This window comes from Fusarium redolens (genome assembly GCF_020744475.1).
Source record: "Fusarium redolens strain MPI-CAGE-AT-0023 chromosome Unknown BKA55scaffold_1, whole genome shotgun sequence".
NCBI classification, from domain to species: domain Eukaryota; kingdom Fungi; phylum Ascomycota; class Sordariomycetes; order Hypocreales; family Nectriaceae; genus Fusarium; species Fusarium redolens.
Window position 1 is genome coordinate 644,127 of NW_025763664.1, and position 20,933 is coordinate 665,059.

General features: G+C 49.9%; 8 protein-coding genes across 8 annotated transcripts; 5 read left to right on the top strand and 3 right to left on the bottom strand.

The window, feature by feature from the left end:
• Positions 1-153: 153 nt before the first annotated feature.
• BKA55DRAFT_547947 (uncharacterized protein) lies at positions 154-6,447 on the bottom strand. Its single transcript, XM_046191076.1, has 4 exons — positions 4,255-6,447; positions 1,949-4,199; positions 483-1,901; positions 154-433 (listed from the first exon to the last, which is right to left on the bottom strand). Exons 1-4 carry the CDS (start codon positions 6,270-6,272, stop codon positions 302-304), a joined length of 5,820 nt encoding a protein of 1,939 aa, XP_046055928.1. The 5' UTR covers positions 6,273-6,447; the 3' UTR covers positions 154-301.
• A 1,266-nt stretch (positions 6,448-7,713) lies between these two features.
• BKA55DRAFT_587968 (thioredoxin-like protein) lies at positions 7,714-8,529 on the top strand (the record flags this gene model as incomplete). Its single annotated transcript, XM_046194726.1, has 3 exons — positions 7,714-7,768; positions 7,825-8,267; positions 8,314-8,529. The coding sequence occupies 3 exons, from the start codon at positions 7,714-7,716 to the stop codon at positions 8,527-8,529; spliced, it is 714 nt and encodes a 237-aa protein (XP_046055929.1).
• A 669-nt stretch (positions 8,530-9,198) lies between these two features.
• BKA55DRAFT_2466 (concanavalin A-like lectin/glucanase domain-containing protein) lies at positions 9,199-10,822 on the top strand. The gene is made up of 3 exons (XM_046185337.1): positions 9,199-10,182; positions 10,232-10,358; positions 10,416-10,822. Exons 1-3 carry the CDS (start codon positions 9,516-9,518, stop codon positions 10,735-10,737), a joined length of 1,116 nt encoding a protein of 371 aa, XP_046055930.1. The 5' UTR covers positions 9,199-9,515; the 3' UTR covers positions 10,738-10,822.
• A 334-nt stretch (positions 10,823-11,156) lies between these two features.
• On the top strand, positions 11,157-12,181 carry BKA55DRAFT_547952 (acyl-CoA N-acyltransferase). Its single transcript, XM_046191077.1, has one exon. It carries the CDS (start codon positions 11,502-11,504, stop codon positions 12,072-12,074), a length of 573 nt encoding a protein of 190 aa, XP_046055931.1. The 5' UTR covers positions 11,157-11,501; the 3' UTR covers positions 12,075-12,181.
• A 1-nt stretch (position 12,182) lies between these two features.
• Positions 12,183-14,253, bottom strand: BKA55DRAFT_547953 (citrate synthase-like protein). Its single transcript, XM_046191078.1, has 3 exons — positions 13,770-14,253; positions 12,837-13,711; positions 12,183-12,787 (listed from the first exon to the last, which is right to left on the bottom strand). The coding sequence occupies exons 1-3, from the start codon at positions 13,815-13,817 to the stop codon at positions 12,292-12,294; spliced, it is 1,419 nt and encodes a 472-aa protein (XP_046055932.1). The 5' UTR covers positions 13,818-14,253; the 3' UTR covers positions 12,183-12,291.
• A 568-nt stretch (positions 14,254-14,821) lies between these two features.
• On the top strand, positions 14,822-16,666 carry BKA55DRAFT_496665 (isocitrate lyase; the record flags this gene model as incomplete). The annotated part of the gene is made up of 2 exons (XM_046186392.1): positions 14,822-15,224; positions 15,273-16,666. 2 exons carry the CDS (start codon positions 14,822-14,824, stop codon positions 16,664-16,666), a joined length of 1,797 nt encoding a protein of 598 aa, XP_046055933.1.
• Positions 16,667-16,889: 223 nt separating this feature from the next.
• BKA55DRAFT_495699 (uncharacterized protein) lies at positions 16,890-17,832 on the bottom strand (the record flags this gene model as incomplete). The annotated part of the gene is made up of 3 exons (XM_046186306.1): positions 16,890-17,540; positions 17,595-17,736; positions 17,786-17,832. The coding sequence occupies 3 exons, from the start codon at positions 17,830-17,832 to the stop codon at positions 16,890-16,892; spliced, it is 840 nt and encodes a 279-aa protein (XP_046055934.1).
• Positions 17,833-19,352: 1,520 nt separating this feature from the next.
• BKA55DRAFT_498889 (uncharacterized protein) lies at positions 19,353-20,895 on the top strand (the record flags this gene model as incomplete). The annotated part of the gene is made up of 3 exons (XM_046186593.1): positions 19,353-19,785; positions 19,839-20,811; positions 20,865-20,895. The coding sequence occupies 3 exons, from the start codon at positions 19,353-19,355 to the stop codon at positions 20,893-20,895; spliced, it is 1,437 nt and encodes a 478-aa protein (XP_046055935.1).
• Positions 20,896-20,933: the final 38 nt, after the last annotated feature.

Consider the following 20,933-nt stretch of genomic DNA (forward strand, 5'->3'; position numbering starts at 1 on the left):
GTCTACATCATAGCACGAGAACAATTCATACGTTGACAAAACGTCAGTATCTCCATGGGCTTCAGAGCCAGATGTTGCATAAGCAGTTCAAAATAACCATGAGAATCCAAGGTATTGAGGGACTCATTCATTTTATATTCTACACGAAGGCGACTTCAACTCTACTGGCGCATGGTCTTCAACTTCACAGCTCATTCCCACTGTCATCCTCACTTCATATGAACTCATATCAATGCAACGTACTCAAGGGTATTGACTAGTCGTTCTACCAGCGTCCACTCAGCCCACCACTTCTTCATGATTACCGAGCGTTTTCCATGTTCCGAGCACGAGACACACCCGCCAAAGGTTGGTGGCTTGTACCTCCGATAGGCGCTCCGCACTCAGGACATCGAGCAACCTCCATTGGCATTCCGCATTCTCCGATCGCAAACTAGATCCAAAAGTTAGTAGGCGCTACAAGTTCCAAGGTTTCTACTCACAGGATGGCCATTGGCACAGTTATACCAGTGCCCAGAGTGAGTGGCCAGGCCTCCACGTCCGCTGACCATGGCAGATTTGATCGACGCCAGTTCCTCTGGAGTCACAGCATGGTACTGAGGCTCGAAAAGTCGCGACATTTCTTCTAGTCTCTCTTTCAACTCCTTGCTATTTCCGAGATTCTCGCAACAAAGTAATGCAGCTTGGAGAAATTCCTTAGCCCTGCCGACGTACTTCTTCACACTCTCATTCCCGGGTGTTGGGGCGGTAGTGCCATCTTTGGTCTGCGCGCACCAAGTTGCTAGCTGAGATACCTTGGCATAGCATAGACTCGCTGAGACAATTATTCGCGGGAGGTTTGCCTTTTTAGCTTCGTTGATGAGATTGTGGCAGATGGTGAAGAAGTCGACGGTGGACAAAAGAGGCTGCTCTTTCAGCCATCCTTGGATCACAGTGGCATTGACTTTATCTCTGCAGATCTGAAGGAGTGCAATTGAGTCTTGAAACTGCACCTCCTCAGCCTTGACCGTAAGCAACTTTGCTCCCAGAATGATTTGGCTGTCTGGTTCTGGCGGCGAGAGCTTCATAGCCTCCATCTGTACTGCGAGAGAAAATGGATCACCGGTGACATGGACGCGAGCTGTCGCGATCCGATCGATGAGAATCTTGGTAGGCTGATGAGCTTTGCCCATCTTCTTTGCCAGGGCCTTGGATGTATCTCTGAGTCTCTTCAGCCTTTGGTATCTCTTGTTGGTCAACATCTTTTGGGGCCAGCTTGCAATAGTTGAGTGAGACGTTCGAGTTGCGCTGAGGTTGTTCTCCTCAGATCGCAGTTGGTCCTCCAGCGACTTGAGTTCCTCACGCCCGTTGATGATGAAACGCTTGCAAATCTCATCCATCACTGCTCGGTTGATGAGCCGATTGTACCGTTTAGTAGCGAACTGTCGAATGGGTCGTTTGCAGTCTGGACAAAAGGGAACATTTCGGGAAAGGGAGCCAGTGGTATCCTCCAAGCCATTGAAAACACCCTCCTTGTCCCTTACGTAAACTTCATCCAGCCCGACCAGACCATCAAGAGTTTCCCCAGTGAAGAAATGGCCACATCCGATTACCACGATGGGACTTTCGTCAAGGTCTACTTCACTGTACGATCGGAACTCTAGAATATCGACTCGAGCATCAGCTTTGTCGCCGCATTCCTGACAGTATCCAACAGGGCAGTCCTCTCCACAGAAGCTTGGGCACTGGTGGCCACAAGGGGGTTTCTTCGTACATCGTTCATCGCAAGGGAGTCGATCGCATGGTGCTGAACAGGGCATGGAGCAAGCCTTTTGGTGTGGACAGGACCAGGTACATTTCTCGATACAAGGTGCGCATGCCTTGTTGCATGGCGAGGCACAAGCAGAGTGCGGGCATCGAACCTAGTACATGTTAGTGAATATTCCATGTTGGAAATGTCAATCCTTACTTCGCATGGTTCGTTGCAGCTACCACAGGAACGACCATCATGGCATACTTGGCGGCATCTGTGGTTGCAAGAACCGAAGGGACGATCGCAAACTTTGGTGCAAGGGTTATGGGCGAAAGAACCATCCTCTTTTCGACAGCTGCTGCATGTTCCAGTACATTGATGTCCACATGGCAGTATCTCAGAGCAAGGGGTAGAACAACTGAAGTATGGCTCCTTGACGTCGACCCAACATTCCACTGTGACACAGTGGTCGCAGGTAGGGACAACTTTCTCAACCTTCGCTGTACATTTCACTGATGATAAGTTCAGCTTCTTGTGACACATCAAATTTTGCTTAACGTGACCACATGGAAGTTCAACATCGCGAACCTGAACCCTGCAAGGACCGCAGAGCTCTCCGCATAGCTTGGGACACAGATGATCGCAGGTGTCTCGGACGCGAGGGCAAGGCTGTTGACAGGAGAAAGCTTCATGCATGGCGTTCGAGTGGCAACGAGCCGGGCACTGATGGCCGCATGGTTCAAGTCGTCGAGAGCAGGTGAGAGTACAACCGCCTTCAGGACTCTTGATGGCAAAGTCTTCTGGTTCAGCGCATGTGATCTGAATATCTTTATGTCGGGGACAGCACAGTTCAATCTCCTTCCCAACAGAGCCGGCTTGCGAGAGTTGGTTGTAGACATCAGCCCACATTGGCCTGTTAAGGTAGGTCTCGGAGTTGCCAATCAGATACATGCCATGTTGCGCTCGACTCAGAAGCACGTTGATGCGATTCTCAGTTCGTAGGAATCCCACTTTACGCTGCGCGTTGCTTCGAACCAAGGATACAACAATGACCTTGGCTTCTTCGCCCTGGAAATTGTCAACAGTAGCGAGCCGGATTGTCTGAAGGAGTTGCTTCTTTTCGATCATCTTCTGAGTCCCTGATGATCCTCGACCTGACTCATCTTCAAATCCGTCATGCGCCAGCTGATCCATGTCTCGATCACTGAGACAAATCTCAAAGTCTTTACAGAGAGCAGCCCGTAGTTGCTGAAGTTGTCCTGTGTACGGCGTAAGGAGAGCGACGTCCTCGGGTTTGTACTCCCCTTGTCGAACGATATGTCGGACCAACGCCGTAGCCATGTTCGTCTCCCAGGTGTTGCTGTGCGACTTGACCCGAGTTCCATCTCCGCCTGAGTCCTCTGGGTGGTTGTGATCAAGCCAAAAGAGGTCCTTGCGCATGCCTACCACGTCATTTAGGTGGAAAACTGACTCGTGGTCTTGTAGATTTGGGTAAACTCGGCGGATGAGTTGAGAGATTTCAGGTCTCATCCTTCGCTGCACATTGAGCTGAGCGAAGGGTGCTGGTGGGAGACCTGGTTCGCCGACCGCCCGTCGCTCAAACTGGCTACGATCCAGCTGCCAGAACTTACCCGAAGACGACTCCAAGCTAAGTTCAAAGTTGTTGATCTGAGGTCGAAGTTGTTTGTGATCTCCAATCTGAATAAAGTGCTCAACACTTTCCATTAGGGCAGAGATGATATCAGCCTCTCTCAACTCGCCAGCTTCCTCACACATGACACACTTGATCTTCAAACTCCGCAGCATGTCGATCTGCTTTGCTAGAGATGTAGTGGTGATTCCAATGACATCAGCTCGGGAAAGAGTTCGCTGATCCACGGCATCATGCGTTCGCTGGATGGTCTTGCGCTTCTGCTCGGCGTCGTGCAGGGACTCAAAAAGCCGACCTATCTGTGTCTGATGTTGTTGTTCAAGCCAATATTCGACAATGAACCATCGCTGTTCTGACGACAGCAATCCGATGTTGGTTTCCGCTCGAGTGATGATATTTCGCCATGTCGATGGCTCAACTGTGATTTGCTTCGGTCGCTTACCGAGCCAAGATTTCAAGATGTCTTTGGTGACGACTTCGAAACCTTCCTCATCATGGCTCCGAAACTGGTTGTAGATTCGGGGATGTTTTCGCGATAAATATCGTTTCAACCCATCCCAACTTGGCCCTTTGCGAGCCTGAAACAAAGGCCCCAGCGATTGTTCAGCAGACTCCAAGGAGGACTCATGCGCACTATAAGCCTCACCCAAGATACTTCTTTCTACTCCTGTCTTTTGCGTTTCCTTGCTGACGACGCGAAGGTTTTTGCTGTCGAGTTCTTCTGTGACACTGCGACCACCAATGCGAATGATGGCTTCGATTCCAACGTCAAGAAGATGCTTCAGGAACTGGTCCAGAGCATGGTTCGTATAGCAGCTGTTGGTCACATATGTTAGTTTGATAAATCCCAGACACTTGTTTGTCAACTTACATGATTAGGATTGGGCCCAGTTTCGCCTCTTTCTTCACAGCAAGCAAAGTTCTCACGAGCTGTACTCCGAGGTAGGACTTGCCAGTTCCAGGGGGACCTTGAATGAGCGCATATTCCCTTGTGAGGGCACCAACCAAGCCTAGACATTGGCCATGGTCGAGACCTGTAGCATCTTCGATCTTCTTTAGATCGATATCCTCCAAGACTAGGGAAGGATCCAGATCCAGTCGAACATCCTTATCCTTGGCGATACAGTTGAGAGGAAACACAAAGCCTGGTTTGCGAGCGTACAGTGGCGGAGGCATACGGTTGTTCTCGCCAGAGGTTGGCAAGATCCAGTTCTGAAACGCTATGTGGTTCTCTCGTTTGATCTTTTGAAGGTTCTTGAGGATTGGCATGAAAGTGTCAGGAATGACGCCGTTGAAGTCCACCAATACACCCATGGTGTTGTCCTGAAACAGTCGAAGAAGTACAGTCAGGTCGCTTTGCTGGTGTGTTGCAAGCTTGACGGTAATGCTTGGAGCAATGTTGTGCGGAACAAGACTACTCTTGCTCGTATCAGTGTGCTTATGGTCCCATTGTGTACTTTTGGTGGTGACTTGAAGGAAGAGGATCCTCTTGTTTTCACCCTCCGAAGTCACAAAACACACAAGCGTTCCTTCACCCAGTCGAGGAGATCTCTGCCACCAGTCACGCTGATCAGCAGGTGACTTCTTGCGAATGAAAGGTGGTGCGAGAAAGGATACAATTGCCTCCAGTCCATGCCTCTCGTGAATAGAGATTCGACGGAACTTTGCAGATGCGTAGACTTGTGCTTGGCTGTTTTTGTCTGTCGTTCGTCCGACCGTCAGGTTGTCGGAAGAAAGAACATCTCGAAGAACATCATTCACTGGACCCAGTGTATCGTGTCTGACAAGGCGGAATGTCGAATCGATGTACCGCTGCATAGGATCTTGCAAGTTATGAGGATGCAAAAAGTTGGTAGACGGTAGGTATTCTTCATGCTCGCTAGTGATTTCTCCTTGAGTTGGAAGAATGGAGACGTCGGAGATCTCAGCGAAGTCATTGTCGTGTCTACCACCTGGTATGGCGAGCTCCTGGGGGAATGATGATGCGACCGAGGTTTTGTCTCTCTTCTTACCACCTGTTGGTGGTTTGGTAGCGACTACTCGGGCAGTCGACCCATCAACGATCCTCTTGATGATGTCTAAGCGACCTTGAAGTCCATCACGGTAAGCCCCAGCAACGTGCTGAGCAATCAGAGCAAGAATGTTGTCCAGCAACTCAATGAGCTTGGGTAAACCATCACAGAACCGAGTTCGACTGGTCTTGACGAGAAGTTCGTGTAGCGCCTTCAAGATGACATCGACAAGATCGTGAAGTTCGGGATCTAGTGTACCAACTGTTCCGCCGATGGTCTTGGAGATACTGGTGCACATCCGGGACAAGAACTCAATGCCTTGTTGACCGCTTGTGCCACCGAATAGCACGTATATGGTTCCAACAAAAGGACTGATGGAGAGCGGCGTGAGAGCAGGATGGGCAAGGGCTCGGAGGAAAGTCTCGGCGCACTTGAAGCTGGATGTTGTTCTGAAAGAAGTCATTTTGGTGGTGACATCGATCCACTCTGGACCGTTAAACTTGTCTTGAACGAGTTCCTTGGCGACGATGTGATGTTGGTCCTGGCTATCACCATCCAAAATACCAAGAGCTCCTTCCCAGAACTTGAGAGTTTCTTCAATTCGATCGGATCCAAGGGACTCGTATGGGCTGCCACGTAGAAGGCGTTTCCAGTCGTAGTACTCTTCGCGAGCTCCAGCGTCGAGGTGATTGTCTGCCGGACGTGAAGGACGCTCATTGCTGGTACCATCTTTATCATGGTAGAACTTGCAATCTCGTCCGTACTTGCATCTTCCCCTCTGGAATTGAAAGCATAGTTGATTTCCGCTCTTGTTTCCGTTGGCTTTGCCTTGTCGGCCTGGAGGACGACCGCCTCCTCTACCACCTCTGGGCACCATAGTACGTAGTAGATAGAGAATTGAGCTGTCTTTGGAATGTTCTGCTCATGAAAAATGTCAGCTTGTTTCTGATAAGCAAGAGTCAAATGGTGGAAATACCAGTAGTCGATCGTCGGGTGAAACTGGGAGTGCGACGTGTGGATGAAGGGAGAGTAGACGGTGAAAGAGAAGAGTCTGGACGCTTGGATGCTGCGAGAGAAAGTTCTTTCTGTTGCTGCCTTATGATTCACTGCCTTGCGCTGGAGCCTGATTTGTTTGTTGTGGTCAGTGTTGGCAGTGTTGGCAGTGTTGGGTCAGTGGCCGGCCTCCTGCAGTGCCAGAGGCAGAAATCTGCCTAAGCTGACAGTGCCGACTCATGCATTCACCCGTTGGACTGAATAACATGGCGGATGCTATCTGAGGCCATATTCAATCAGATGTGCATAGTAGACAGTGTTTGATAGTGCCCGTTCGTGCAAGGAGGTTTCTTGCAGCTGCATCCAATCGAAACCGCCAGGTGATTCTTTGAGCACAAACATTACCTTCACACATTCTACAATCTCCCTATGTACTTCTTGATACATATCGTAACAATATCTTGGGTGGGAAGCTTAGAAAGATGGGTTTTGGATCTGGATCTTGAGTTTGTGAAGTTTGGGTGCAGTCAGGTTGGATAGGCTTGTCTTTCGACCACCACTGACACAGGATCTATTCATCCCTGGCATGAGAATGGTATACTTCAACGACATGATACTCCATTCAAGTCAAATCACTTTGAAAAGAATTGGTATACATTAACAGAAATATTGTGTTGTTGGTCTTTCGTTTTGAGCTCTAATAGGTGGAGGAATAACCAACGGAAGGCATGGGAAACGGCAATCCTTTGGCTTTGACGCTGGTCAGGCTCATTAATACTATGAGACAATTCCAAAGAACATCGTAATGTCTTAAGCGCCTCAAATAATGTCTTTCACGGTGTCTCATTCACAAACTGTCGTCGTGAAGTCGTCCAAATCTTGGCTCACCCTAGAGCCTTTAGTGCGGCGCCAGCTCCCGTCTCACGTAAGAAGTATAAACGACGATCAAACCAATCTATCACCACCTCAATTACTCCATCAGGAAGTAATTACACTATCAAAAGCATCAATATCAACATCAAGCCATGAAAAAAGGAAGGTTACACAGAATGCGTCACCCCCTCTCGTGGGTTATCAACCAAACACCCGAAATGACGCAACCACTCCTCGCGCTTCGGACGTATTTCAAAGCCGATGGTGCAATATTGCGAAATGCCGATTGAATTAATAATGCAGCGTTGCTTCGCTGCCTTCTTCCGAGTTTCCGTACAGAGAGAATGGCGGGGTTGTTTACTACAAGAAGTACAAGTCCTGCTAGGAATTTGTTCATTTCACACAACTTCACGAAACAAATCACTACTCGACATATTAACACAGCTGTCAAAATGGGCTCTCAACCTCAAGCAGACATCACTCTCTACACCAACCACGCCTGCCCTTGTATGTATATCCCATATCAACTCTTCAGTATAACTCCGCTGATTCACCCCCCGCAGTCGCGCACAGGGCACACATCACCCTCGCCGAACTTGGTCTCCCCTTCAAGGAAGAAATCATTGATCTCAACACCCCCCGATCCCCAGAATACTTGCAGATCAACCCCCGCGGCCTCGTCCCAACCATCATCCACAATGGCGAGATCATCACCGAGTCCGCCATCGTCGCTCAGTTCCTCGTAGATGCGTATCCCAACGATCTCCTCCCCGCGTCGTCGGACAAGAACGGTCCGTTGACGAGAGCGAGGGTGGCTTTCTTCGTGGATGCGTACTCGAGCAAGGTTCAGGCGCATATTGGAAAAGCTATTTATGGGGCCAAGACGGAGGAGGAGGCTAATAAGGCTGCGGACGATGCTGTTGCTGGTATCGTCAAGGAGGTTGAGCCGCTTCTTAAGAATGCGGCGCCTTACTTTAACGGGAGCGATAAGCTCACCTTTGCAGAGGTACCAACCCACGCCCTCTCAAGAGACATTGGCTGACAAGAGATAGGTCCTCACAGCTCCATTCGTCATTCGACTGCTCTCCTTCGCCAAGCACGGCGTCCTCCCAACCAATCTCCCCTCCCGCCTCGAGAAAGAAACCCCCAACTTCTACAAGTGGGCACAAGCCATCAGCAAGAACCCCAGCGTCCTGAAGATCTACGACGAGGACCGAGTCGTTGAGGGAACCAAGAGGAAGAGAGCCCAGCTTCTCAGCAAGGCCTAAGATCAAGGTGGCTATGTATAGCCCAAGATTTAATGACCGACCGCACGATCCTTGCCTTTCACAATGGGGCAACTTTATCGCAATGCAAGGATGAGGATTAATGTATCCGAAACATTACTGATATCGGAGAATATCATTAACATTACGAGAATAGTGTAAATTGAGTTACCTTTATGTTATGGTTATCATGATTAAAAAAGGTTAAACCCGAATATGCAGAGCCTCCCGCTGCATTAGTCCCAATTTCCAGATCTTGCATTTTATCAAGCGCCAATAAAAGATTCCCACTTCGCCCGCCCCCCTTTCCCCCTGTCGATCTACGACTCACCAATGTTCCATTGGCGATGTTCATATTTAGCAACAGCTTCTTTGAATTCAAATTTCAATTCAGCCAAGATTCTCAAGTGGATATGCCAATCCGCTAGCCCGTCCTATATCCTGGTTCTAATTTCGACCCTCAGTGAAAAATCATGGAAAACCACCTAGTGACAACCCATGCAAAAAGCCCTTCCCGCCCAGGTCTTGGCGCGTCGCATGTCCCCTTGTAGGTGACACGCCGGGCTGTTAGATACAGGCTTTCTAAGTGGTCTGAAATTAACCAAGGCCCATTCGATCTAGAGGTTTTGGTGATGGCCTCCTGTGGGCCCTGCCATGCTTGGCCTGCGAGAATGGGTCCTCGGTACTGGTACTCTTTTGTCTCCTTTTCTGCCGTTTGCCGCTTTTATTCTCTTTCCATTTTATTTTTCTCGATTTTTTCCTTATTCATGCATGCTCTTTGAGTAGGTAGATCAACAAGTCTTCTCCTTTCCTTTGAGTTTGTTCTTCTTTCCTTGTCTGTCAGTCTCTCTCATATTGCTTGATCCTTGGGTGTTTCATTCGTTTCATCACCCATTCACTCCTTTGATCTCGACAGACTCGACTCACTTTCATCTCATTCATTTTCCTCTCTCTTTTTATTGTAGACTGTACTCGACAAATCAAACACCATGCTTTCGCGATACATTCTTCCCGCGGCCGCCATCTTTGGCCTTGCGGCTGCTCAAACAACCTCCGACTGCAACCCTCTCAACGAAACCGACTGCAAACCCAACCCAGCCTTCGGAACCAGCCATCTCTGGCACTTCAACGACACGCCCTCCAGCGACCACTGGGACAACCATGTCGGTCGCGTCACCTACGATGAGAATGACGGCGCTGTCTTCACCGTCGCCAAGCAGGGTGACTCGCCTACTCTCCGCACCGCGTTCTACTTTTTCTTCGGCCGCACCGAGCTTCTCATGAAGGCTGCTCCTGGTGTTGGAATCATCAGCTCCATGATGTGGCTGAGCGACGACCTGGATGAGGTCGACTGGGAGATCCTGGGCGCGAACGACACCCATGCTTCGACCAACTACTACGGAAAGGGTGTTGAGGACTTTACCAAGGCGGGGTGGCACTACGTTAAGGGTGGTATGCAGGAGGATTACCATAATTATACGACGACGTGGACGAAGGATGAGTTGAACTGGTACATTGATGGGGAGAATGTGCGAAAGGTTGTTGCGAAGGATGATATGGATAGTTATCCCCAGACGCCTATGAGACTCAGTATTGGAATCTGGGCTGCTGGTGATCCTACTATGCCTGAGGGAACTCGTCAATGGGCCGGTGGTGGTAAGTTTGATTGTCTTTGAGAACGAAGAGTTGTGCTGATGAGTTGCAGATACCGATTACGGCAAGGGTCCTTACACCATGCACGTCAAGAGCGTTTACGTCGAAGATGCCAGCACCGGAAAGGAGTACGTCTACGGCGACAAGACTGGAAGCTGGGAGAGCATCGAAATCGTCAAGTAAGCCCCTTCCCCATTCCCCCAAACCATCACCATATATACTAACCCTCAAACCAGAGGCAACTCAACCGCCTACGAAGCTCTCTACAAAGAACCCGAAAAGACCACCTCCGAGAAATGGGAAGCCCTCCCCGCCGGAACAAAGACAGGAATCTACGCCGGCGGCATCGGCGCTGCAGCCATCAGTCTCGGAGCCCTAGGTTTCTACTTCTGGCGTCAACGCGCCGCCGGTGCTAGCGAGGCCAAGATCGCGAGCGACAAGGCTGCTGCTGAGAATGTTGATCTCATGTCGTACCGTGCTGGTGAGGATACGACGAACCAGGGCTTTGAGTACAGCGCTGCCAAGTATTCAAAGGTTCCGGCTCAGGATTCTGCTTAAGTAGAAGGTTGATAGAGTTCGTTTGCATTTTTCCATATTCTAGATGCTTTTGTCTTTTTTCTTCTTTCTTTTTTGTAATGGCATATACACATTTTTGTTTGTTCAAAGTTATATACACTGTAGAATACCTACACAGGAACAGGGATATTTATAGCAGGTTTGGCGTTGATCAATTGAGATGCATTGTAACATTAAGATTGACTTCTATTATAAATCTCCGCGATAGAGTTGGATTGATAATCATGGCCAACGTGGTATTGAGCAGACGATCCATATAAGCGCACCAGGTTCCGTTCCTTGATAGGGCTGTCGTATAGAATTAACAAAACGGGATAGTTCGTTGAACCGACCGTCCAAGTCATGAATGGCCGGAGCTGCTCCACATGGACTCCCGTTTTGTTAAAGTTAAACGATGCATGGTTTGACGAAGGATGGCAAATGTCAATTGAGTCGTTTCTAGGGCGTATGCGACACTCTGGCGCAAACTGCCGATCTATTAAAGATTGTGACAGAAAAGGGTCCTCCTGTATCGGAGCTAAATATTTAAATATTTCGAGAAGCCCAATTGATCTGATACAACTTATTCTCTCAACCTCAATTGAAGTAAGCAAGCAAGCGCTCTTCATCAATCATTATCTGAATCATACTCTTCACTTTAACTGAAGTGTCCTTTTTGCAGAGATCAAAGCCACGAGCCTGCGCCAACATTCTCATTTCACTTTAACTGAAGCTATTCACAACCCTCACAACCCACTACACTCACAATGTCTCTCGCATTCCGCCCCGCGACACCACAAGATGTCACCCCTCTCCTCGCCCTCATAATCTCTGCCTACCGCGGCCCCGACTCCCGCGCAGGCTGGACAACAGAAGCTGACCTCCTCGCGGACGAGCGCATATCCTCCACTGATCTTCTCGCCAAAATCACCGACCCCAAAGGCGCAGTTATCCTCGCCTTCACAAGCTCCCCCTCCTCATCAGGAGCATCAACGCCAGAAGGTGACAGCGATCCTCGGCTTGTCGCATGCTGCGAAGTTCTTCAAAAAGACACGGAGCGCGCTTATTTCGGCCTCTTCGCTGTATCGCCGAAGTTACAAGCCGGCGGTATTGGAAAGCAGGTCCTTGGGTTTGCGGAGAATTATGCGGTTAGGAATTGGGGAACGAAGATTATGACGATGTGGGTTATTTGGACGAGGAAGGAGTTGATTGAGTGGTATGTAAGAAGGGGATATGTGAGGACCGGGGAGAAGAGTCCGTTTCCGTATGAGGGGCTTGTTAATGGTAAGGCGTTGAGGGATGACTTGTACTTTGATCATTTGGAGAAGGTGTTGGCATAGACAGAGTTGTTGGAGAACTATAGACCTGGGACAATGAAAAGGGCGGTACGAAATAGACTAATGAGACATGCTATCACACTTCAAACATCACAATCATGAGAGAAAAGGGTTTGGACAAACGCAAATCGTCAATCATAGGCTACTCTGTCACGATGCTATATACATTCAAATCGACCTTATATGATCATTCCACCTTTTTCTCCGGGTATCTCTCTTTTTATTGACCCTCAACCTGCTTAAGAATGCCCTCAAGGTTAATACTCTTAGGTCTCTCAATGGGCAGACCCAGAGCCCGATCCCAGATCAACTGAGCAAGAGGTCCAAGACCACGAGAAACACCAAATGTAGCAGTGTAGTACAGCGTCTCGTGGAAACCGTAGTGGTGGAACAAGACACCAGAGGAGCTGTCGACGTTGGGGTAGGGGTTCTTGGTCTTGCCGTGCTTCTTGAGGACCTCAGGGGCGATGCGGCTGTTCTTCTCGACGAGCTGGAAGACGGGGTCGTTGGCGATCTCGGGACGCGCGGCGGCGTAGTCCATGAGGGCTTCGAAGCGGGGATCGGGCTTGCGCAGGACGGCGTGGCCGTAGCCGGGGACGACGCGGCCGGAGTTGAGAGTGGACCAGAGATAGTCGTTGACGTCTTGCTCGGTGTAGTTGGCGGGGATGGCTTCCTTCATTTGGATGATCCATCGGAGAACCTCCTGAGCGGCGAGACTAGCAACATGTTAGTACAGATCACGGCTGGAGAGAGAGAAATGCTTACCCGTGAAGAGGTCCAGCGAGACCCTGGAGACCAGCACTGTAAGACAAGAAAGGATCCGACAGTGCACTGCCAACCAAGTGAGTGGCATGAGCAGAGACATTACCACCCTCATGATCACCATGGAGAGCAAGGTAAAGTCTCAGAAGATCCTGAAAGTTCTCATTCTCCTTTCCACCCTTTCCAAGCATAGCAGCAAAGTTGTACGACCAATCCTGCTCAAGATCAACCTCAGCTGGCAGAGCACCACCGCCACGGTAAGCATTCTGGTAAATCTTGGCAGCAATGGTAGGAAGCTTAGCCAGCAACGAAATACAATCGTCAAAGGTAGGCTCCCAGTAATCAGCCTTGTTAAGACCCTGCTCATAAGCCTTGGCAAACTTGGACTCGTAGTTGAGCGCAGAAACAGCCATGGCGAATTGTGTCATGGGATGAAGATCCTTGGGGAAATCATCGAGCATCTTTGAGATAAACTCTGGAATTTGCGCCTTCTCTGCGAGTTCGCGAGAGAATGTGCGGACCTGGTTCACGGAGGGAACTTGGCCGGTGAGGAGAAGCCAGAACATAGCTTCGGGGAGCATCTCAGTGCCTGTCTTTCCCTTGGGAAGCTCCTTTTGACAATCCTTGATGGTGCGGCCGTGGAAGCGAATGCCCTCGTTGGCATCGAGGACGGAACCTTCCCAGACCATGGCCTTGAGACCGCGCATGCCACCGAGGGTGTTCTCGACCTTGACTTCGCCGAGGACTTTGTTGGAGTGTGCCTTGACCTTCTTGAGGAGCTCGCGCTTGGCGGGGATGGCCTCGCGGAGAGTGGCTTTGAGATCAGGCTCTGCGGTGGCATAACCGCGGACACCTGAGAAAGCGGCACGGGTGAGGGGCTGTGAAGTTGTGAGTTTTGGTGTTTTATCACATGCAAGTTGCTTCAGAGGAGCTTACCTTGAGGGAGCCCAGAGCCCTGCGAGAAGTCGTCAAGTTGAGAGCCATTGCTATCTTTGAGGAGGGATAAGAGAGGAATGAAGCAAAAAGAAAGAGAAGAAAAAAAAGAAGATCAAATAAGAGGAAGAGGAGATCAAGTATGAGGAGTGAGATGGGCCGAGGGTTCCCTGTGGTAAACGAGCTGAAGCGGTAGGTGGGGGTGTTATGGTCGAATCTGGGGTAACAGCCGGGGGAGCGGGGGCATCCAACGAGAGCTGTTGATGGTGGTTTGCACGTTTATTTTGTCATGCGGGGTTGAGCAGAACTCTTATGACGCAGCGAGTGCGGAGAAGAGATCACTATAGTCGCTATGTATTGAGTGTCAGAAGGATTAATAGAATTGCCATAATATGCAGAAGTATCAAGACCATCACATAATCAGATCATCTCCAAATCTCTGTATTTTCTGTGTAATTGTTCGACCAAACATTCGAGTTCCACGGTTATCACTGCGACTCCAACCGAGGAAACCCGCCATGAACCGACTTGAGTGCCACGGCTCAACCGTTCACTTTAACCAATCAGCATCACGAGTCTTTACCGTACAAGCTCACTCATTGGCCAATTCGTCGGCAATGCTCTTCTTTAACCAAGGCTTTGCTGACATGGAGGGCATCTCCAAGTTGTAAGCTGCTTTTTTGTCAGGCTCTCGTAATGAAATAATAAGTTTGGTCTGCTCGGTTACAGAGCTGTTCGTCGGTAACCGGTCGGTCATCGAGTTGGGGTTTTGTTCTTGTCATGATGGCTCAGCAGTGGAATTAATAAATAAATTAGAGAGAGTAGAATAGAATGTTTTCATGTAGAAGCAATTACTATTAACTAGACTCACTCTTTTCATCTTTGTCGTGGGCGCTGGCTGGCCTTGCAGCTATCACGGGCTTCAAGTCATCCTCCGCAAGTGCTCGACTTTATTATTCATCCCCCTCCCACCCGTTATTCCCGATCTATCCACCACCTCTTTTTCACAACCAACTTTCCTCCTCTTCCCTCTCATCCTCACAACAACACCCAAAATGTTGCGCAGACTATCAACAAAAGCTCCCCAGCGCCTCCTCTCCGCTTCCAAGCCCCGAAGCATAGCACCCCTCCTCGCCATCCGCGCCATATCCACCACCTCCGTCGCAAAGATGTCGCAGCTCAGCACACACGCTACACAACCCGCCGACGCATTCCAGCTTCTGCCAGAGTCGCAAAAGGCCGGCGAGGCGGAGGATCGGCTATACGAAGCTACCGTGAAGGAAATTGAGGCGTGGTGGGCTTCGCCGAGATATCAGGGTATTAAGAGGCCGTATAGTGCGGAGGACGTTGCGACCAAGAGGGGGACGCAGAAAGTTCAGTATCCTAGCTCTGTTATGGCGCAGAAGCTCTTCAATTTGATTAAAGAGCGCGTGGCGAAGGGCGAACCTATCCACACCAGTAAGTTTCCCGCGATACACGTCTGGAGATCTGGCTAACGGTTTGTAGTGGGCGCAATTGATCCCGTTCAAATGACCCAACAAGCTCCTCACCAAGAAGTCCTCTACATCTCAGGCTGGGCCTGTTCCTCCCTGTTAACCTCTACCAACGAGGTATCGCCCGACTTCGGCGACTACCCATACAACACCGTTCCCAACCAAGTTCAGCGTCTAGCCAAGGCGCAGAACATGCATGATCGCAAGCAGTGGGATCTTCGTCGCAAGATGACCGCTGAAGAACGAACAAAGACACCATACGTTGATTACCTCCGCCCTATCATTGCAGACGGTGACACTGGTCATGGTGGTTTGTCTGCTGTTCTTAAGCTCGCTAAGCTGTTCGCTGAGAATGGTGCTGCGGCTGTTCACTTTGAGGATCAGCTTCATGGCGGAAAGAAATGCGGTCATCTAGCTGGAAAGGTTCTTGTTCCTATTGGAGAGCATATCAACCGCTTGGTGGCTACGCGCTTTCAGTGGGATGTCATGGGCTGTGAGAACCTCGTCATTGCACGAACGGACTCTGAGTCCGGCAAGCTTCTCTCATCTGCTATTGATGTCCGCGATCACGAGTTCATTCTCGGTGTTTCGGATCCCTCGATTGAGCCCCTCGCTGAGACCATCCAGGCTATGGAGGCAAAGGGTGCTGTTGGCGCTGAAATCGATGCCTTTGAAGCTCAGTGGGTCAAGAACACTAAACTCGTCACCTTTGACGAAGCTGCTGTTGCGCACATGAAGAAGGAGGGTGTTTCACAAGCCAAGATTGACGAGTATCTCGCCGAGACTGAAAAGGACCACGACATGGGTATCTCCCGCCGTCGCGGCCTTGCAAACAAGTACACCAAGGAGCCTGTCTACTTCAACTGGGACGTCCCCCGTACCCGCGAAGGTTTCTACCATTACCGCGCTGGTATGCAAGCGGCTACCAAGCGCGCTCTTGCATTCAGTCCTTACGCGGACCTTCTGTGGGTTGAGACAGGTGATCCCAACGTTGAAGTAGCTACCAAGCTAGGCCGCGCTGTTCGCGACGTCAACCCCGGCAAGGGACTCGTGTACAACCTTTCACCCTCATTCAACTGGATGGCTCACGGTTTCACTGATGAGACTCTCAAGTCGTTCATCTGGGACATTGCTCGCGAGGGCTTCGTTCTTCAGCTCATCTCTCTTGCTGGTCTGCATTCCAACGCTACGATCACAACTGAGCTGTCGCGGGAGTTTAAGAAGGATGGTATGAAGGCATATGTTGATATTGTGCAACGTCGTGAGAAGGATTTGAAGTGTGATGTTTTGACACATCAGAAGTGGAGTGGTGCAAGCTACATTGATGGTATTCTGGGAGCTATTCAGAGCGGAAGCTCGAGCAGCAAGAGTATGGGAGAGGGAAACACTGAGGGACAGTTCCATTAGAGGGAAGTCGAGAGAAGGAAAAGCATGCGTCGGAGTTTGGGTATCTTTTTGTATATTCATCAATACCTTACAAATGATATTGTATATGATCAGCCAGGTTCATCCTCGCTAGTGACTGTCGACACGATAGTTGTTTGTGATGTGACCATTTCTTTCATTATTGAATCATACTAATCGTTACTACAGATTTACTTCCAGCTTACTCTCTCCCTCTCTTCATCCCTTACAACGAGTCCTTGCTAGCATTGTTCTGAGGAGGAGGATGCGCAGGTCCCTCCGCAGTAACATAGCACTTGGTCATACCACCGTCAACCGCAAAATCATGTCCATTAACAAAGCTTGACTCATCACTAGCCAAGAACAAAACAGCCTGCGCCTGCTCAACAGCCTCACCAAACCGTCCCATGGGGAAGTGAACCTCACGCCTGTGACGCTTCGCCTGATCATCACCAAGCCAATCCTGCAAGAGCGGGGTGTTAAGCGGCGCAGGACAAAGGTTGTTGAACCTGAAGCCCTCACGGGCATGAACCATGGCGAGTTCACGGGTGAGAGCCAGGACGGCGCCCTTGCTGGCGGTGTAGGCGAGCTGGGGAGTCGCAGCGCCGACGAGGGCGACGACGGAGGCGGTGTTGATGATGGAGGCTTTGGTCTTCTTGTTGCGGCGGAGAGAGAGGACGGCGTGCTTGCAGCCGAACCACACGCCCTTGACGTTGATGTTTTGGGTGAGATCCCAGATGTTTTCGGGGGTGTTGACGGCGTCGTCGTCTTGGGCGTGCATGATACCTGCGTTGTTGAAGAGGATGTCGATGCCGCCCCAGGAGTCGAGGGATTCGATCATGGCTTGGACCTCTGATTCCTTGGAGACGTCGACTTTCTGTAGAAGTTAGGACTGTGGTTGGGGATGTGAAGTGGGGGAGGCAGGACGTACGAGGATCTCGACGCGGGGAGCATCGGGGACGAGCTGCTTGACCTTGGCGGCGGCCTTTTCGAGAGCAGGTTGGGAAATGTCGGACATGAGGATTGAAGCACCCTCCTTGGCGAAGAGAATGGAGGTCTCAAGACCAATGCCACTGCGATCGTCAGTATCATGCACCACCACAAGACAAAATGGCAACATACCCTCCAGCGCCAGTGATGACGGCGTTCTTTCCAGCGAGACGACCCATTGTGAATATTTAAAGTAAGTTTTTGAAGAAAGAAGAATCGTTGTATGAAGAAAGAATCAGAGTCGAAGTGGTGGGTATCTTGTGAAAAATATATAGGTTTGTTGGATGGTGATACAATGAGGGGCAGAGGGGTCTTGTTCTTTAAGCTTCTCTTATCGAAAGCGTCTGGAAGCTCCGATAAGCTGAAGGCGGTAGAGCTAACAAGGTCGTCTGATTCATGGGCCAGTCATGGGAAAGATCGTGGAGATGGATATTCCGAGAACGGACGAGGGCGGTTGGCGGTTGGAGTGGGTTTTTGACGTTAGTGGAGGCTGTCATCGCGGCTATTGTCAAGATTACAGTGATGGGTACAGTATTAGTGGTTTGGTTACTGTATGGATCGCGATGGCTGAGGTGAGGTGAGGATGGGAGCTGGAGGGGGGAGCTTATCAGTTGAGGCATGATATTGATAGACGTACATGAGCTGATGAGGATGATAACAAATGCATTGAGTTCAGCATGGGCATACCGATAATTTTAATTCTACAAGTTCATGTTCGTCTAATCCAGTCAATTAGACACAGCTGGGGTTTATAATCTCAACCTCAACATCACAACCGAGCATCCCAATTCTCATAAACCAATATCTCACCCATAAACAAATGCCAGATTCAGGGTCTTTTCTCAGTATGTCAGATCTCAAGCTTGCAGCTGTGCCACGCAACACCCCTGCCGCTAGCGATGTCGGCTCCAGTCACGAGAACATCAAACTCCGAGTCAAAACAGCGGGTTATCTTGACTCTCCCAGACCCCAACATAACAACACGCGGTTATCTTATTAATGTGTACAACAGGGCGCGGTTACAATCAAGATGAGGACGGCAGGATAAGAAAACAACTCCAAGAACCATATCGGAACGCGGCAGTGAGCGAACCGCCGAGTATCCGTATCGTGAAACTAATTTTACCCCATGTTTATGTTGGCCAAAGCTTCCAAGATGAATCTAGATCGCGGGGTCATGTCACTTGCTCTTCAGCGCGGCAATGAAGCTATTCCAACCCTGCTTCCACTAAACCTCCCAGATAAGCCCGCTAATGTGACCTCGGCCAGTAAACTCAATTAGTACTAGACCTGCATCGCGCACCGAACCTCAGCTCTCCACTTTTTCACTCATGTACGTCACTGAAGCATTGTCTTATCGTCGCATTCGTCTTATCGTAGCCGCGCTGCATCTTCCCAGCCCAGGACTGATACAAACCTGTTTATGCTTTTACTTGTCTCACTCCCCCTCTTTTTGTAATCTCTTGAATACTACAGTATCTCTCTCTATCTTGGCTGCTCTCCCCGCATTCATCATTGTTGATCTTCTTGAACCGCGCCCATCTCAACGGCTCTCCACCGTTGAACTGTACATCCTCTCAACCGCGAGGAATATCTTTTTGTTATAACATACCGCGCATTCTTCTATCTTTACAGCTTCATCCCTGACTTTCACTTCCTCGCTCTATACTCTTCATCTTACTCCACCAAATCCTTCGTCATGACTTCTCCAGACCCCAAATCCATCACCGTCGACTCACTCCCCCAACTCCTCCAAAATGACACAATGGTCAAACTCGCAGGCGTAGACGTCGACGGCATCCTGCGCGGCAAACTAGTATCCAAGAAGAAGTTCCTATCCATCGCTGAAGCCGGCTTCGGTTTCTGCTCTGTCATTTTTGGGTGGGATATGCACGATCGTACATATATCCGCGAACTCAAGATCTCAAACGCCGAGAATGGATACCATGATCTCCTCGCTATTCCAGATCTTTCTACCTTTAGGAGAATTCCCTGGGAAGATGATGTCCCTCTGTTTTTGGTGGACTTTTTGGATCCTGATACCAAGAAGCCCATTTGTGCTTGTCCGAGGGGTCTGGTCAAGACGCAGCTTGAGAAGCTTAAGGAGCATGGGTATGGTGCTATGGCAGGCGGTATGTTTCCCTCTTCACTTCTGAACTTGGGTTTTTGTACTAACGGTGATAAGCTGAATATGAATTCTACCAATTCAAAACACCCGACCCTTCATCCTCTTCCCCCGCCGCATACCTCCAACAAAACCCCCCTCATCAACTCCCCGCCCTAACAGAAGGAATGTTCGGCTACTCCCTCACCCGCCCCGTCCACAACCAAGAATACTACTACGACGTCTTCAACACATGCGCCAAGTTCTCCTGCGACATTGAAGGCTGGCACACCGAGTCCGGACCCGGCGTCTTCGAAGCCGCTCTTGAGTTCGGCGAGATCGCTCAGATGGCTGACCGTGCTGCGCTGTTCAAATACGTCGTTAAGAGCGTGAGTACAAAGTACGGTATCACGCCGTGCTTTATGGCGAAGCCTAAACAGGGTCTGCCTGGAAATAGTGGGCATATGCATGTTTCGATCGTTGATAAGGATGGCAAGAATCTGTTTGCGAGGGAGACGAAGGATGAGAATGCGAAGTGGAGTGACATTTCCAATCTTTCTGACATGGGCCGTCATTTCCTCGCTGGTCTTCTCGTCGGTCTTCCAGACATCATGCCCCTTCTCGCACCCACGATCAACTCTTACAAGCGTTTGGTTGAGAACTTCTGGGCTCCAGTTACTGTATCATGGGGTCTAGAACACCGCGCTGCGTCAATTCGTCTAATCACACCCAAACCTTCAGCAACACGCTTCGAAGTCCGTGTTCCAGGCGCAGACACAAACCCTCACTTCGTCCTCGCTGCTATTCTCGGCTGTGGATGGCGCGGTGTTGAGAAGAAACTTGAGATTCCTACGCCTCCGCTTGCAATGGGTCAAGATGTCGGCGGTGATGCTGATCAGGGTGAGAGGTTGGCCAAGAGTCTTAAGGAGGCTACTGCGCGCTTCATGGAGAAGGGTAGTATTGCGAGGGAAGTATTTGGCGATGATTTCGTGGAGCACTTTGGTGGTACAAGAGAGCATGAGGTCCGTCTATATGATGAGGCAGTAACTGATTGGTAAGTGCTCACCCTTCTCATCACTGCTAGTTGACTTGACTAACAAATCACAGGGAAATGAAGCGATACATCGAAACTGTTTGATTTGGATATCTGGAGTTGTTCTGTTCTGTTTTGATCTG

Coding starts and splice junctions, on each gene's coding strand:
- BKA55DRAFT_547947 (XM_046191076.1), bottom strand. CDS start 6,272: ATGGTGCCCAGAGGTGGTAGAGGAGGCGGTCGTCCTCCAGGCCGACAA. Junction 1,902..1,948: donor GCTGCAACGAACCATGCGAA/GTAAGGATTGAC, acceptor AACATGTACTAG/GTTCGATGCCCGCACTCTGC. Junction 434..482: donor ACTGTGCCAATGGCCATCCT/GTGAGTAGAAAC, acceptor TTTTGGATCTAG/TTTGCGATCGGAGAATGCGG.
- BKA55DRAFT_2466 (XM_046185337.1), top strand. CDS start 9,516: ATGCTTTCGCGATACATTCTTCCCGCGGCCGCCATCTTTGGCCTTGCG. Junction 10,183..10,231: donor TCGTCAATGGGCCGGTGGTG/GTAAGTTTGATT, acceptor GATGAGTTGCAG/ATACCGATTACGGCAAGGGT. Junction 10,359..10,415: donor GAGAGCATCGAAATCGTCAA/GTAAGCCCCTTC, acceptor CCCTCAAACCAG/AGGCAACTCAACCGCCTACG.
- BKA55DRAFT_547952 (XM_046191077.1), top strand. CDS start 11,502: ATGTCTCTCGCATTCCGCCCCGCGACACCACAAGATGTCACCCCTCTC.
- BKA55DRAFT_547953 (XM_046191078.1), bottom strand. CDS start 13,817: ATGGCTCTCAACTTGACGACTTCTCGCAGGGCTCTGGGCTCCCTCAAG. Junction 13,712..13,769: donor GGGCTCTGGGCTCCCTCAAG/GTAAGCTCCTCT, acceptor ACAACTTCACAG/CCCCTCACCCGTGCCGCTTT. Junction 12,788..12,836: donor CTCGCTGGACCTCTTCACGG/GTAAGCATTTCT, acceptor ACATGTTGCTAG/TCTCGCCGCTCAGGAGGTTC.